This window comes from Bos javanicus, chromosome 26, assembly GCF_032452875.1.
Source record: "Bos javanicus breed banteng chromosome 26, ARS-OSU_banteng_1.0, whole genome shotgun sequence".
Lineage (NCBI taxonomy): Eukaryota > Metazoa > Chordata > Mammalia > Artiodactyla > Bovidae > Bos > Bos javanicus.
The window spans coordinates 34379512-34396466 of NC_083893.1; the positions used below are offsets into that span (position 1 = coordinate 34379512).

The window sequence follows — 16955 nt, forward strand, 5'->3', positions numbered from 1 at the left end:
AATAATTTCTGGCTGTTCCTCTGGATTCATGACACTGTATGTTAACTGTATGTGAAACTCTGCTGTTGGAGCCAAAGGTTTAAGATAGATGAAGATCATATGACAAATATAAGTTGAACGTAACCCAGCTTCACGGGCCAATGCAGTACACTCAGGGCCTGGAATCTATGGATAAGTGTTGCTCCTTTTGACCTGCAACACCTTGGACTGACTTCACTCTGTAGGTGGAGAAACTCCAGGGGTTGATGTCTAAAAGGTTTCTTTCCCCTCTGAAACTCTGTACTTCTAACTATCTTTCAAATCATTTAAAGAAAGCAGGTACAGCTTTAATGAAAGTAGACCCAAACCCAAACTGTCCTGGGCTATCGTGCAGTTCTGGCAGGCAGAGAAAACAGGCACGGGCGTCAAGCCCAGACTAAAGAGCTGTGTCGCAACCCTGAGTGTCAACAGAGCTGCATGATGGGTTTCATCTGGACAGAGCTGGGGCCGTGAAAGTCACTTGTAACTTAACGGGCCAAGGTTTCAACTGATTCTCAGAAACCCCGAAAGAAGGTCAAGCGTGTGCAGGGAACACAATCTCCTGCCTCGCTGCTCATCTGGAGAGCTGGCTGAGGACTCTCCCAGGTTCCAGGGGATGCTCTGGAAAGATGGTGCCGCCCTTACACCCTGTCTCTTCCTTGGGCACCATCAGACTTGGCCAGTATTTCATGCTCTCCTCTTTGTGTCTTCCCAGCTCTCTCTCTCACTCTGCCCTTGTAGGACAGTGGAAAGAACATGAGTTACCGGCTCCAATCTCAGCTCTTCCACTTAACCGCTGGGAGAACTCTGGGGAAGTTAGTTCACTATGATGGTCTCAGTCTTTCCATCTGTAAGATGGGAATCAGGACAGCTACTTGGCAGGGATTCTTAAGGAGAGCCATTGAGAGAGTATGTCAGTTTCTCGCCTCTGCAGAGCTGTAGCTAGTCTTATTTGTTCTCTTTTCCACTTTGCCACTCCTTCCTCGAGCCAAACCTCTCCTTCCCCAAGTACTGCATTTCCCCAGCTCCACACTTCTGTTGCTCTTTTCATCAGGCCCACCCCTTTCTCATCATCTCTATGTGTTCAAATCCCATCCAGCCTCCAAAACTCAACTCAGAGACCACTTCTCCCAGGAAGCGCCCCTTGAGCCCCTTTCCCTCACCTGACCTGCCTTGATGTTTACGATCCCTATGCTGTGATATGTTTCAATATCTTTTAATAATTATGTACCTGTCTTTTCTTCCTTACTGTACCTGGGTACTTGGCAAATATTTGTTCAGCGAACAAATGTGTGAGTAGAGTACAGGACCGAAACAGTGGTTTCCAATGAGCTCGCTGTCCTGAAGACAATGCTTTAGCCACCACTCTAAATGAAAACACTGTCTAGAGCAGGAAACAGCCAGAATCAGAATGTGAGATGCACTCCGTGGGGTGAGAAAAAGCATCTGCCTCTACGGGAGCCCAGAGTTATGTGGGGAGAGCAGCAAGGGGAGGAAAAGGGACAGAAGCCTGGGGCCCCCGGCACAGCGGCCCCGAGCCTCAGCTCAGACATGGTGCCAACCTGCAGACACGGGGACCGTCCTGTGCGTCGAATCAGACTTTTGGGATAAAAGAAATCAGACGGAGATCGACGGATGTTTGGGGGCTGTCGTGAAACATGAAAAAGGGAAGAGTGAAGAAAGAAATAGCCTCAATTCAGAAACACTATCAACAAAAATACCTTTAGGAAAACTAATTCGATAAGTGATAAGTGACATCAGGTTTTCCCTGGTGGCTCAGTGGTAAAGAACCCACTTGCCAATGCAGGAGACTGGGTCGGGAAGGTCCCCTGGGAAGAGAAAATGGCAGCCCACTCCAGTATTCTTGCCTGGAAAATCCCATAGACAGAGGAGTCTGGTGGGCTAGTACTTGGGATCATAAAGAGTTGGACATGACTGAGCAACTAAACAACAGCAACGATGTGGAATCACTTTAGTCGGGGGTGGGGTGTGTGTGTGTGTATTTTTAAAGTCCATGTTGAAAGCATAGTAACTGGTCTTCATTTTCTTTCTCTTTTGGCCACCCCACGTGGCTTACGGGATCTTAGTTCTCCAATCTGTGATTGAATCCATGCCTTCAGCAGTAAAAGTGCCGAGTCCTAACAATGAGACTTACAGGGAATTCCCTAACTGGTCTTTACGTTACAGTATATTTACCTATGTTCCAACCTTCCCCCTCCCCATCATTCCTTTCCATTTATTTTGGCTGAAATATTCTTACATATGAAGAGTTAGAAGCCAATGAAGCCACTGACAGATGTTCTTGAGACTCTGTTATTACAAACACCCCACCAGTTCTTGAAATCTGGAGAATGTGGATTACTCAGTGGGGTTGTTGAAAGATCCTTAAAACATTTTCATTTTGCTATGGTAACTGAACTGATGTGACACCGGGAAAAAGGCCTGAAAGTCCTGGCTCAAGGCTGTCCTCCATAGACACACCCTTAAGAGAGCACAAGAGTTGCTCCTTCTTCAAAATCTAGCCTCTTTTTTAAATCCCATCAGCATCAACATGTGCCCCACTTGGGGTGCATCAGAACCTCATCTTCTTAGAGGTACATCACCCATACTACCGAGTGAGTGAGCTGGGGGCCGGCCAGACCTCCCAAGTGGTAAATGCTGGCTTTAGGAGAAAAAAGTTTCACTAAAGGGAGAAAAAACTACAGCTCCTCTCGGCCAGAATGAGTGGAAATATCTCACTAGTTGTTTTCATAATCTTATCCAAAGAGTTCCATCAAGATGCGATCAGGAGGGTTGATTTTTTTGAAGCCATTTTAGTAGGACAATCTGCAAATTCAAGCAGTCCTTACAGAGAAAGGACACATTCCATTCAGTCTGGCCTCGTTAGCATTCCTCTCTTTGTCTCCCAGAAGACTTCATCAGGGATGGAATAAAAATGATTATTCAACCACCAAGGGCAACACTGTAAAGACAGTGCAGACCACTAGCTACGAGGCTGGTTTGGGGAGAGCATCTACAAGTTACACAGTGAATTCTGCATTCCTGTGATTAAAGTGACAGTAAGCACTATCTTTAAGGTGCCAGCATTTTATAACGATAACCCGCTTCAAAGCATCCATGAGTCATCAAAAATCCCAGAGGCTGGCAACTTCCAGCGTGCACCTGTCTGACTGACAGATGAGAGGGCTAGGTACACACGCTCGAGCTGAAGTTCTATGTCAAAACAGGGATCAAATCATCCTGCTGCTGCTGCTAAGTCACTTCAGTCATGTCCAACTCTGTGCGACCCCATAGACGGCAGCCCACCAGGCTCCACCATTCCTGGGATTCGCCAGGCAAGAACACTGGAGTGGGTTGCCATTTCCTTCTCCAATGCATGAAAGTGAAAAGTGAAAGTGAAGGTGCTCAGTCGTGTCCGACTCTTAGCGACCCCATGGACTGCAGCCTACCAGGCTCCTCCACCCATGGGATCTTCCAGGCAAGAGTACTGGAGGGGGTGCCATCGCCTTCTCCGCAAATCATCCTAATATTGGTGAACAAGTTTCTCTCCAGTTTGTCTGGTCTTTACTTCATTATTTTGAGAAAAAGTGATTTTTCCCCCTCCACTTTAAGTCTGCTCATGTTAACTGAATTTTAAGACATCCGTTTTTATTCAGGGTCACAGGCAAGGGACAAGTTTCTAAATTATGCAAATGACAAAATATCTCCATCTGATCTTACAGATGCCAGTTGAAAAAACAAAAGCAGAGGAAATAGAGCTTCTAGGCAGACAAGAGCTTCACTGGGAATAAATAAAAGATATTGAAAAATGAAAATAAGAGCTGTCATTCCCAGGGGTGGCAGGCCAAAAAAAAAATGGGGGGTTTCTGATAATCATTTCTCTGAAGCCAAGTCACTCCTTCACAAATGACACGTTAGTAATCAGGCCACAATGATGTAGCAGCTGTGTGACTGCTGGGGATCACATATATAGCTTCTTGCAACTGCTAACAGCAGATCAAGAAGAAATGATTCCACATTCTAGAATATTGCTGTTCAGTTGCTAAGTCGTGTCCGACTCTTTGTGACCCCATCAATTGCAGCACACCAGGCTTCTCTGTCTTTCACCATCTCCTGCAGCTTGCTCAAACTCATCTCCATTGAGTTGGTCATGCTACCTAACCATCTCATCTATAGCATGGCTTCAAAAAATAAATTTGGTCCATTCTTTTCCCTGAAACACCAGGTGGTGTAGTCCAGCTGTTTCAAAGGGAACCACTAAGGTAGTTAAATGGAGGGACTGTGGACTGGGGTCTAGTCTGATTACTGCTCTGAAAAATACTTCATAGCCCAAGCGAAAAACTAGGGGAATCTGAGTAAGAAACAGATTATGATCATGGCCTTGTAGCTGTGTACAGCTCTTTGCTTCTGAAACAGGTAGAATATTGTCTCCTGGTGGTGATCTGAGAACAGACTAAGATCAAGGAAAGGCTTTAGAATTGAGAGAAATGCTAAAAAACCAAAGGAAAGAAAGGAAAAACAGGTGAAAGATAGAGTCTATCCTCCGTGTGATCCATGTTCCAGGGAGTTTTGAAAATATTTTGATGCTACCTAAGGTTTCAGTTACAAAAACAATCAAGGACAGTTGTTCCCACTGACTCGTCTGAGCTCATCATGATTTTCCCCAAAGGTTTTTTATCTAACAAATCATCAGCTTTTGGAGATGGAGGCTACTTGGTGAACTTGGATTTGAGAGGCCAATCAAATGTAGCAAGAGCTGAGCAATGGCTGCAGAGTTTGGATTGAGTGATGTGATGGATGAAGTACAAAAAACATCCTCCTCTGGTGAGGAAGTCACCAGATATTGGTGACTAGAACTTGACTTTGCCCCTTGAATGCTTTCCTAAGAACCTGATTCATGAAGCGAGGGTTATTTTGTCTAACACAAGCACTTGAAACAAGAATCACCATCAATGGAAGGTAGGAGGAAACCTCTTTTTCTGGCCAAATGGCCTTTCTACTTGGTCTGTGATAGAAGGGGAAAAAAAAGTCCTAAGAAGCAATTTCACCCAAACTGCAGTCCCAAGAATCAGTGACCGTCAACACGATGGACAGCAAGTACCTCTGCCGTCACAGTGCCAAAGCCTTCCTTACCCGCAGCTTTTCCTCAGTCTTGGTTGATTGCTTACAGTCGGGATGCCAAACGGTAGAACCTGGAAAGACAATGCACGTCTAAGAGTAAAGGAAATGGAAAGCAGCCACGGTCCTATTACACAGAACTTCTGAGAGAGGCCCTGTGCCCAAGTGAACCATGATAGCTCAAATTCCAGGTGAGTTTTCTGCGTCTAGTCTGAGCTTGTTCTTAACAGTTATAATCCTAGCCCACAGAGGCCCCTCATTTGGCACAAGAGTGTCTTGATGAAAGAGACATTTAGTTCTCAACTGGGCAGTGTTTTTTTTTTTTTTTCCAAATGTTATCATTGTCCTTTGGGGACTTCCCTGGTGGCTCAGATGGTAAAGAATCTGCCTGCAATGTGGGAGACCAGGGTTCAATCCCTGGGTTGGGAAGATCCCCTGGAGAAGGTCAGGCTACCCACTCCAGTACCTGGAGAATTCCATGGGCAGAGGAGCCTGGCAGGCTACAGTCCATGGGGTCACAAAGAGTCCGTATTGAGCAACTAAGTTTCATTTTTCATTTTCATTATTCTTTAAAAGTAATGTCTGTGTACTTCCCAATATCTACTTTTAATTTCAGAAATATAAGCCATAAGCCATGTTTATATAACATCAAAACAACCAAGCAATTTAGATGAGGGCAATAAAGTCAAACCAGATCATCTATATCCAGAAGCAAAACGCACCAAATTTTTTTTGTTGCTTCAATTATACAGTTACCTACACAGACACAGGAAATCAATCCAACTAGCAGAAAGTTTGAAACTTACATTACAAATCCACAAGTTTTCCTTTAACTTTTTAACCTTTTAGTTAACTTTAAAAGGTCTTTACTTTTAAACTAGTGAAGTTACTACTTAAGTGTTGTTTTCTGGTCCTGGGTCAATGCCTCACTTTACAGGAATTTAAGGCACTTTCTTGGATGGTACCAGTATCACAGAACTAAGCAAAACACTTATATCCAATAGAAAGCTCTTTTCTTATAAGAATTCAATGCCTGCCTATGCAATTTTTTTTTGCCTAGGTATACAATGTATGTAATTCATGGCTAAGGTCTACATGTAAGTCCTACGTTCACACAAGAATATGTTCAAACGTGGGAATGGTGGAAGAATTTGAAGAGGGACTTAAAAAGACTTCAGCAAATAGTTACTAAGTTGAAAACAGTTGGTTTTTTTTTGCCTAAATTTGTAAATTTATTCTGGCTACATTTAAATTGTTAAAAGAGTCATGAGGTTGTCTGTGCAGGACAATGTCAATGATATAAACTTAATATGAGTCTCTGTATGAATATTTTATGCTTTACATTTCACTGTTGAACTCTTTCTCTCCTGAAAAGCTATCAAATTAAAATAACTCTTGAATTATTTTACACCACTGAGCTAAAAATACTATTAAATTGATGACAGTGTAAATACATTTTATATCAGAATAATACTTTAATCCCTATTTAGCAGTCATTTCTATCTTGCTTAACCCAGGGCCAAAAAATCAAACCAAAGCCAGACAGACACATAGTCCATTCAGCACTGGCTTTTACTCTGAGGCTGGCTTCAAAGCACAGAAATCCTCTTAATGTGGAGAGCCGGGGGGAGGTAGGGTGGGCAGCAGGGCTGGAAGCGGAGCAGGGTGCACTGCAGAGGTTCTACTGAGTGGACATCCTGGCCCAGAACCCTGGGGGTGCACAAGGCATTGAACTGTCCTCCAGAGGTCACACACACAGGGAATGCAAGCCAGAGAGAACATGAGATGCTGGGGAAGATGAAGCTGCTCATTGTTCAAGGATGTGCTGAGAGCACAGGCAAAGAACACCAGAGCCCAACTCCATCAAAGATTCACGATGCTCAAATGCGGAACATAGCCCAAATTCCCAGCGTTGTTTATCTATAGTATGAATGTGCTGTACTTGTGTACAGCCTGAAATCACCCTCTTTACTCAGCTTGCAGAACTCTGTGAACATACAGAGGTGCACCCAGAGCCCTGAGTCTCAGTTCTTAGCAGACACTCTTGGGGTGATATACACTCTTGGGTCTTTGATGGTGAGTGCAGTGACTGACACATTAGATCTAAAACAGCCTGGAGACCAACTGAAGAATAAATCTGCTCCATGCTGAACATGTAAAGTGACACCTGTCTACTGCTCCCAAGGATTCACAGTTTGTCCTGGGGGGAAATGTGTCATATAAAGCCCATATGAGACCACAGATTTGGGGCTTGTCACTTGCCTTCATCAGGCCCTTTAAAATTCAGCGAGATTTTCCACTGTAATTTTTTCAGAGAAATCATTCTAAAGCTAAAAAGGATGTCTGGGTTGTCAATTTCTCATACAGCTAGCGTTCTTTAAGGGGAGAGCAGCCAAAGCTTTGATCTAGTACTCAAGAATCGTTTCTGGAGACTTTTCTTAGTTTCATAAAAACAAAAATCAAGAGCAAAGCAAACCATTCATTAAAACTACACATAGTGTTATGTGCAGAGATGAAGAAATGACATGCAAAGGCCAATGAGAACCAGTAATTAGCAAACTGAACAAGCAATAGCTCTTATATTCTTGCTAATTTTACTGATCAGCCCTTGTCTATTTAATGACTCTTTCCAGCTAAAAATAGTAAAATGCTTGCACAGATGGTACTGTTTGACTGGAGGAGAATCCTTCCCTAAAACTCTCTTAAAAGCTTCAGAATTTTAGAGGAGATAAAAGCTAATCATAGCTGTACATAGGGAAAATTTCTCAAAATTATTTTCATTAAAAAGAATTGAATGGCCCTCTGGTAATGAGCATTTCCTTGGCATCAGAAACCTCTCAACTTTGCTGTCAGGAACTTTGGGTGTGTTCTCTCTCACTCTCTGTCCTTCTCTCTTTCACTATGACAGCGATCTCATCTTCATGGGATGAAGAACATCTGTGATGTAATTCGCCAAATATGAAATTTTCTTCTTCCTAAAAGCCTGGATAAGAGCATACTGGGAGGCCCCCCAAAATCCTTCTCCCAGGAAAGTAAAGTGAGAAAAACCAAGTATTATAACCATCCAGTATGTAACATTTCTAGACATTCATTTCCTCTTTTGATCTTTTGTTTCCCAAGCATATTCCTGGGGGTTGGGGGTTCCTGAGGCCTAGCTGATCTTTCCTCCTGCCTTATCTCCATGGCATCAAGTTCAATCCATTCATCCATAAGCAATCCACTCGTTTGTTAACAGCCTCAGGGGCTCACTGCCAGCATGTCAATTGCTTGGCTGATTAATACTAACTGATGAGGTCACATTTGGCTACATTCATTTGGGATCTGGGTAGCCTTGCAGCTAATGAAATGCCTCCTTCTCTTCAAAACAAACAAACATAGCCCAGTTTTCTCTCCCCACTCCAGACCACCTTACCTTGCAGATACATTTCCTCTCCTTCTGTGAACATCTGGTTGCATCTGCTGCATCGTGCACAACTCGGGTGGTAATGTTTGTCACCCGCCTGTAAGAGAAGAGGTAGCAAATGTTCAGTCTATCGCTGGGCACTGTCCCAGCCTCTTCTCTGCACATGGCAATTTGAGGAAAAGAGAAAAAAGCTAAGGCGGGAAAGATAATTGTCTGACTGACCAAACTTTTCATACCAACAGCCTTAGAAGCTGAAGCCAATGGCACTGGCCCCACAAGGGGCTCAAAGATCAGTGCTCGTGTCTGCCACGTGGGGCTGCCTTGCCTCTTGGGGTTTCTGGCATGCGGTTGTCTCTTGGCTTAGGCTCTCCTGGATAGTTGCCAATTACACACCATGTGCCTGACATAAGTCTACTCCATCTCCCCAAAAAGTTCACCTTGAAAACTTTAACATCCAAATTGACGTTGGAGACCAATGTTGGTTTGTACTGCTGCTGCTGCTGCTAAGTTGCTTCAGTCATGTCCAACTCTGTGGGACACCATAGATAGCAGCCCACTAGGCTCCCCCATCCCTGGGATTCTCCAGGCAAGAACACAGGAGTGGGTTGCCATTTCCTTCTCCAATGCATGAAAGTGAAAAGTGAAAGTGAAGTCACTCAGTGGTGTCCGACTCTTTGCGACCCCATGGACTGCAGCCTACCAGCCTCCCCCATCCATGGGAGTTTCCAGGCAAGAGTACTGGAGTGGGGTGCCATTGCCTTCTCTGTGGTTTGTACTAAAGCAATAGAAAGAAAGGATCCTATTTAGTAGGTCCTTTTCTAGCTAAGCTGGTTTTAGAAAAGGCAGAGGAACCAGAGATCAAATTGCCAACATCCACGGGATCATGGAAAAAGCAAGAGAGTTCCAGAAAGGCATCTATTTCTGCTTTATTGACTATGCCAAAGCCTTTGACTGTGTGGATCACAATAAACTGTGGAAAATTATGAAAGAGATGGGAATACCAGACCACCTGATCTGCCTCTTGAGAAATGTGTATGCAGGTCAGGAAGCAACAGTTAGAACTGGACATGGAACAACAGATTGGTTACAAATAGGAAAAAGAGTTCGTCAAGGCTGTATATTGTCACCCTATTCATTTAACTTATATGCAGAGTACATCATGAGAAATGCTGGACTGGAAGAAACACAAGCTGGAATCAAGATTGCCGGGAGAAATATCAATAACCTCAGATATGCAAATGACACAACCCTTATGGCAGAAAGTTAAGAGGAACTCAAAAGCCTCTTGATGAAAGTGAAAGAGGAGAGTGAAAAAGTTGGCTTAAAGCTCAACATTCAGAAAATGAAGATCATGGCATCCGGTCCCATCACTTCATGGGAAATAGATGGGGAAACAGTGGAAACAGTGTTAGACTTTATTTTTCTGGGCTCCAAAATCACTACAGATGGTGACTGCAGCCATGAAATTAAAAGACACTTACTCCTTGGAAGGAAAGTTATGACCAACCTAGATAGCATATTGAAAAGCAGAGACATTACTTTGCCAACAAAGGTCCGTCTAGTCAAGGCTATGGTTTTTCTTGTGGTCATGTATGGATGTGAGAGTTGGACTGTAAAGAAGGCTGAGTGCTGAAGAATTGATGCTTTTGAACTGTGGTGTTGGAGAAGACTCTTGAAAGTCCCTTGGACTGCAAGGAGATCCAACCAGTCCATTCTGAGGGAGATCAACCCTGGGATTTCTTTGGAAGGAATGATGCTAAAGCTGAAACTCCAATACTTTGGCCACCTCATGCGAAGAGTTGACTCATTGGAAAAGACTCTGATGCTGGGAGGGATTGGGGGCAGGAGGAGAAGGGGACGACAGAGGATGAGATGGCTGGATGGCATCACTGACTCGATGGACGTGAGTGTAAGTGAACTCTGGGAGTTGGTGATGGACAGGGAGGCCTGGCATGCTGCAATTCATGGGGTCGAAAAGAGTCGGACACGTCTGAGTGACTGATCTGATCTGATCTTTCTAGCTAAAGCAGGCTTCCCTGGTGGCTCAGACTGTAAAGTGTCTGCCTGCAATGTGGGAGACCTGGGTTTGATCCCTGGGTCAGGAAGATCCCCTGGAGAAGGAAATGGCAGTCCACTCCAGTAGTCGTATCTGAAAAACTCCATGGACTGAGGAGCCTGGTAGGCTACAGTCCACAGGGTCGCAAAGAGTCAGACACGATTGAGCGAATTCACTTCACTTTCTAGCTAAACAGTATGAAAATAATATAATCTGCCCAGCTTACATCAAGATGAGAAAACCATAGTAAAAGATATCATCCACTGCTTTTTAATTTTGGAAAGAGGCCTAACTTGCCTCTCTGCTGCATGTGATAATCTTCTGCCAATGTCTCACTTTAATTGTCTTCTGAAGAAGGCATTTTATTGAGGCAGCTCTGCATTATTCATGGGCATGTCACTTCCTTAAATATGACAGATGCCACCATAGCAGGTGTTGACTTCCCCAAAGCGAAATGTCACTGGACCCAGGGACAATTCTCTAGACAGGTGCCAAGTCACATTAGAGTCATGCTCCAAATACACGCCTGACAAAATGAAATCCTTTCATTCGTAGTTCAGCAGAAAGTCTCACCACCTAAAAATTATCAAATGTACTCTGCAATTAAATCATGTCCTCAGTCAACCGTGAAAACACTTCTTTTGCATTAGCTGTGCGCAAGGCAGTGCTGAGAGCCTCGAGTTAGAAGTGGCTTCACCCTGTGCCTGCGTGAAATCTCCACAGGAAGTCAGAGGTCAGGTGGTGATTTCTTTCTCACACCCTCCTGTGCAAACTATGAAACCACTTGGCCACTAGAGTGTGAAATGGTGGTCAGCTACTCAAGATAACCCAGTGGGGAAAAAAAGTTGAAGTTATTTAAAACTAGAAGCCAGGAATGAATTCTTTTCAGTGGTGCCTGCCAGAAAATTCCAGAACTGGAATTTTGTTCTTATCCATACAGCATTATGTATTTATCTGGGGGGAGGGGTATAGGATATGTTAACACAAAGTGACTCTTTGCCTTAGGCCAGCCGGGTCCAAGGTGAGTGAAGGGAGGACGAGAGCAAATATTACTCAGTGTTAAACGCTGTTGAGTCAGCTGGGAGATTAACGCTGGGAGGTCCCAGGCAGTGAGGACAATCTCTGAATTCTCAAGGAAAATGTAGAGGAAACAGTTAAGGCCCCTTGACAGGAGTCTGGTGTAGTCTGCAGTGAAAGGCACACCCCTCACTAAGCTAGCAGTAGAAGTTTCTGTGCGCTGATAAAATGGATCCACCATACTTAGTGCTGCAATGTTACAGACATTCTCATTAAAGACAGGAAGCAGGCAGAGATGTACACTTTGACCAGTGTTTTTCTTTACTGTTTTTCCTAGCCAATGTGACAGATCAAGAACAAGAAATAAGTACAAAAGTCAAGAGTTCAGTCGAGTAGCTAGATAAAAATCTAACACATATGTAAAAACCAATAGTTTTTCTATTCATTAGCAATACAAATTAAGCCTAGGTGATGAGAAAACAGGTCCCCATTTGTAAATAAATATTTCAGTGCAAGATCTACACAAGGAAAACAGTTGAATCTAACTGATGGGCATGAAAGACTTAAATAAAGACATATGGTATTTATGGAAGGAAAAAGTAAATATCGTGAAGTTGCCAAATTATGTAAAATGAGCCTATGAATGCAACAAATTCTCAATCAAAATATGAACAGGAGTTTCTTTTATGTAAACTGACAAGCCAATTTTATAAGTTTACATGGAAGACAAAAATGCAGGAAAATATAAAAGATTATTATCCAAAATATACAACAAGCATCTACAATGAACACTAAATGGCAATATAGGCAAAAGGCAATTTCTGGAGGAAATATAGATTACCCTGAAAATAAAGAATTAGCTCAACCCCATCAGGAATCATGGAAACACAATTTAGAAGAAGAGTATTTTTCTTCAACAAATTGGCAAAGACAAAAAGAAGACTAAGGTGAGGGACTTCACTGGTAGTCCAGTGGTTAAGAATCCACCTGCCAGTGCAGGGGACACGGGCTCAATCCCTGGTCTGAGAAGATTCCGCATGCTATGAGGCAACCAAGCCTGTGCGCTGGAACTACTGAAACCCAGGCGCTCTAGAGCCTGCTCTGCAACAAGGGAAGCACCGCGATGCAAAGCCTGTGCACCCCAACGAGAGAGCAGCCCACACGCGCGGCAACTACAGAAAGTCTGCGTGTGTAAACCCCAGTGTAGCCAAAGATAAATAAATAATTCAATTTTAAAAAGACTAATGTGAAACAGGCCTTCTCACATACTGTCAGTGAGCAAAATTCTTTTTGGAAAGCAATACTTAAATTTAATGTGTGCACACTACTCCCTGATGAACAATTCCACTTGTAAAAGCCACTCTACAGAAATTCTCACACCTGTGTCCAAAAGTATTAAGGATATTTGGTGTTGGATTATTTATAACGGCAAAGAACAAAGAAACAGAAGCCTAGATAAGAAACTGGTGAAACAAAATATTGACTCATATGTAGCCATTAAAAGGATGAAGCAAAGCTATATACTTACATGGAAAGAGTTCAAACTAATGAGAGAAGAAACTCAAACAGAAAAACAATACCTATGATACAGCCACATACAGCTGTGGTCAAAAGTGTGGAGATACTGGGTAAGTCTGGCTGGATTGAAATGCAGTTTCAGCACTATGTGGTCCTATGAAGGCAACAATCTCTCTAACCTTCACTTCCACATCTGTAAAATGGGTAGAATAATAGCATTTATCTCATGGAGCCGATGAGAGAGGACTAGTGTATTTCCTGGCATGCCCCACTCTCGCCAACACTGACCACCAGTCCTGTAAGTCAGGCACAGTTACTATTGTTTAAGCCTAAGAAGACACACACACACACACACACACATATACTTATATTGATTTTATATGTGTGTCCTGCCCAGAGAGAAGGTGGGGAGAAGGCATGCCAATTAGTTTTCTGTGGTTCTTTGTGGAGAGAGAGGAAAGAGTACAGGTGGGAACCTAACAACTTCCTTTATATGTTTCTGTATTGCTTTGATCTTTTACAAGAATTCATTTTTATGTTACTGTGTAATAAGGAAATAAAAACGAAGAAGAAAAAAGTCCATTGTCTCTTGGAGTCATTACGTGATCTTGGGCAAACCACACACTCTTGGAAAATCTGCTGTAGAGATGATGGAGTTGATAGCGGCAGCGACAGTAAAAGGGAACATTTTTATTGTGATGATTTGGTGTCAGTCGCTGTTCTCCATACTTCATAAACATTCAGGCGTTCGTTTCATAAGAACCTACTGAGGTTATTACTCCCCACTCTCCAGATAAGGAAGCTGAGGCTTGGAGAGCTTTAGTAAACTTGTCCCTGGTCACACAACTAGAAAGTGGTAGGGCCAGGGTGCGAACCCAGGTGGTCTGACTCTGGAGCGTGAGTCCCTAACTAGAATCACAGCTAATCGCCATACAGTACCTCACAGCTGTATCCACCTCACAGGGATGCTAGGGTGAACGATCGGATGACATTGACAATGCTGTGATTCACTGCATACAACAATAACAGGAAGACAATGTAATGAGCTTCTGAACAGAGGTGGTTCTAGGACCATCCACATAAAGAAGGCTTGCTAGTGCAGTCTGGGATGCTGATAAAAGGCTCTCTGGATCCACCCTTGCCCAAGGACAGGCACGGGGGAGTAGCTATTACATGAACTGTCACACAAGATGGGTGGGAGGTTTGGCCAGGACCCCCGTGGCAAGGCTCTGCTCTGCAAATGATTAGCAAAAGCCCTGCTGAGAAACACTGCCAGTGTAACTCCAGGGGCGTCGGTCTTGACCTGTGTACTTGCTTCATCCCAAGATGCTGAACATGTCAGGAAATACAGTGAGCCAGGATCGAAGGGCAGTTGCACAGCTGTTCGAAAGTGTGTCTGTGCCACAGTGTGGGCCTGGGGGGATCGGGGGAGGGCACAGGGTCAAGGGCTCGAGATAAGGGAGCCCCCCACCCCCACACGTGTTTCACTTCTTCTCACATGACAGTTCTCAGACAAGCCCTGTGTGCAGGGCCAGGGAAAGTACCAGAGCTGAACACAGACAGGGTTACATGCAAACTAACCAAAGGAAAAAAAAAAACAGATGTAGCTGAATCCAAGGCATTTAAATTAGAGTCATTTTTAGAAGAAGGAAAAGAATTTCAGATAATGAGCAAAATGAGACTAAACAGCACCCAGGGAAGGATGAAGAGGAACACATGATTCATGTGGAGAGGAGGCTGTTGATTGCAAACTTTTAAAGCACTGTGGGCTTTGTTGTGACAGGTGACTCCATAAATGATGGTTACCAAGTACCTGCCCCCAGACTCACATCCTGCAACTCCAGCTCTGCCCCAGCCTGACAGACCAGATGTGTCCTTGGGACTTCCTACAGTCCTGTGGTGAATGGTGACTTTTCATCCATCTTTGTACCCTGTTACTTAAAAAACTACAACCTTATTTATTGTCACACATTCAAAATGCATACGTTAAAAAGTCCACATTCGGACTGGCACTTAACTCCAGTTGAGTTTCATTAAAGCACCTGCATACACAAAGTGCTAGAAATTGCTTGCCTTTAATAGCACTGATTAAGTCACACTTCTGCGGTTATTATTTCTGTTTAGTTGATCTCTAAATTGAAGTATAAACTTTATCATATAGGCGAGAATTCCATCTGGGGAAACACCATCTGCTACAAGGCAGAATTTGGTGCAAGGCACCAAATTTGTGAAACTTACTATCTGGACGAGGAGAAAGGAGCTCTGAGCTCCTTGTGGACACTGGGTGCAGGAAAAGGGCTACAAGATTCAGAATTAGGAGACTGGGGTATCATTTCTTTATTTCTTATTCATGAGACCTCCATTATGTCACTATTTACCGTGCCCAAGGCCCTGGCTCTTCCTTTGTAGAAAGTGAAGGGCTGCTGCTGCTAAGTCGCTTCAGTCGTGTCTGACTCTGTGCGACCCTGGACTAGACAATTTCAAGTCCCAGCCTGCTGTAAGATTCTATGATTCTGTGTAAAATCCCACCCCTCTCCAAGCTTACATGGCAGTGTTAACAAAAAAGCAATTTGGGTAGAGAAAGGACATTCTTGATGGCAGAGATTGGAAATGAACCAAAGACCCCATGGTGTGTGAAAGCCAGGAGGAGTTCCGGTACCCTAAGCCCTGTGCTGGGAGGACAGACCACTGTGGGGAGAACAGAGCACTGTGATCACAGACCCCATCCTTGGACAGATAATTCTCTTAGCTCCGGGGTGGCTAACTGTCTGTTTCAGTTTCTCTCCCCCCCACCTCCCCACCACCGTTTCTCTTGTAGTACTTTACTCCTGATATAGCTCAGGAGATATGGAACAGGGTCCTTGAAGTCAGCCTTCAGCCATTTATAGCTCAGACCACACCTCCTTCCCCAAAGGACTTCCGGATGCTTATCGGAGAAGGCTGTGATCTGAAAACAATGAAACAAAAGCCTCAGAGAAAAAGAAAAATCAAAAGGTTTCACTCTCAGGCCAACATGTTCACAGTGATGCAAGCTTCTCAGTAGATAAGGACAAAAGAGAAAATGGGCCACTTTGGTCTCACTGGGTTAAAAAATGGCCACATACAATTGTCACTAGAGAGGCAAGGTTTCCTGATGCTAAATTAGTCACAGGCTGTGAACCTCAACCATGTGCTGAGGTTCCATACGGGCCTGCTCTGTTTCAGGCGTGGCTCCCAGGGCTCTGAGTGACAGGTCTCACACAGCCCTGTGAGGGACGTGTTCTTTTACAACCATGTTCCTCGAACAATGAAATGCTCAGAGAAATGAAAACTCAGAGCAAACAATTTCTCCGAAGCTCCCAGTGCTTCCACAAAGCAGAGCTGGGCTGTGAGTCCTGATTGCCTGACTCCAGGCCTCCTCTTGCATAAACTGCCTCCAAAAAGCCCCAAAGGAATTCTCACAGGGGGAACCTCAGTTCTGGAGCAGCTAACCAACTTCCACACTGATTTCACTGATGGCTAGAAACATCCAAGTAGTTTTTCTTCTATAAAGCCTTGAGAAAAACGGAGGGTGTAGACTAAAGGCCACTGAATGAAGTCATTTTCAGAGGGGAAGTTAAACTATCAAGGTCTAGGGTGGTAGACCTTTTTTAAAAAGATCTAACTTGATTCAGAGATGATGTTCAGAATACCCCAAAAAAGAAACAAATTGCTTTTCTGTCCCTGCATGCTAAGTCACTTCAGTTTTGCCTGACTCTTTGTGACCGTATGGACTGTAGCCCGCCAGGCTCCTCTGTCCATGAGATTCTCCAGGCAAGAATCCTGGAGTGAGTTGCCATTTCCTCC

General features: G+C 43.9%; 1 protein-coding gene across 16 annotated transcripts in view; it reads right to left on the reverse strand.

The window, feature by feature from the left end:
- The window catches only part of ABLIM1 (actin binding LIM protein 1), a 331575-nt gene that overhangs the window by 46268 nt on the left and 268352 nt on the right, over window positions 1–16955 (reverse strand). For 8 of the 16 annotated variants that reach the window (XM_061403569.1, XM_061403567.1, XM_061403559.1 and 5 more), the window contains 3 exons: window positions 8549–8636; window positions 5152–5210; window positions 1581–1664 (listed from right to left, as the gene is read on the reverse strand). In XM_061403569.1, coding sequence (XP_061259553.1) covers window positions 1581–1664; window positions 5152–5210; window positions 8549–8636 — 231 coding nt within the window. The remainder of the gene's footprint in view (window positions 1–1580; window positions 1665–5151; window positions 5211–8548; window positions 8637–16955) is intronic. The other 8 variants (XM_061403573.1, XM_061403571.1, XM_061403570.1 and 5 more) reach the window with 1 other exon arrangement.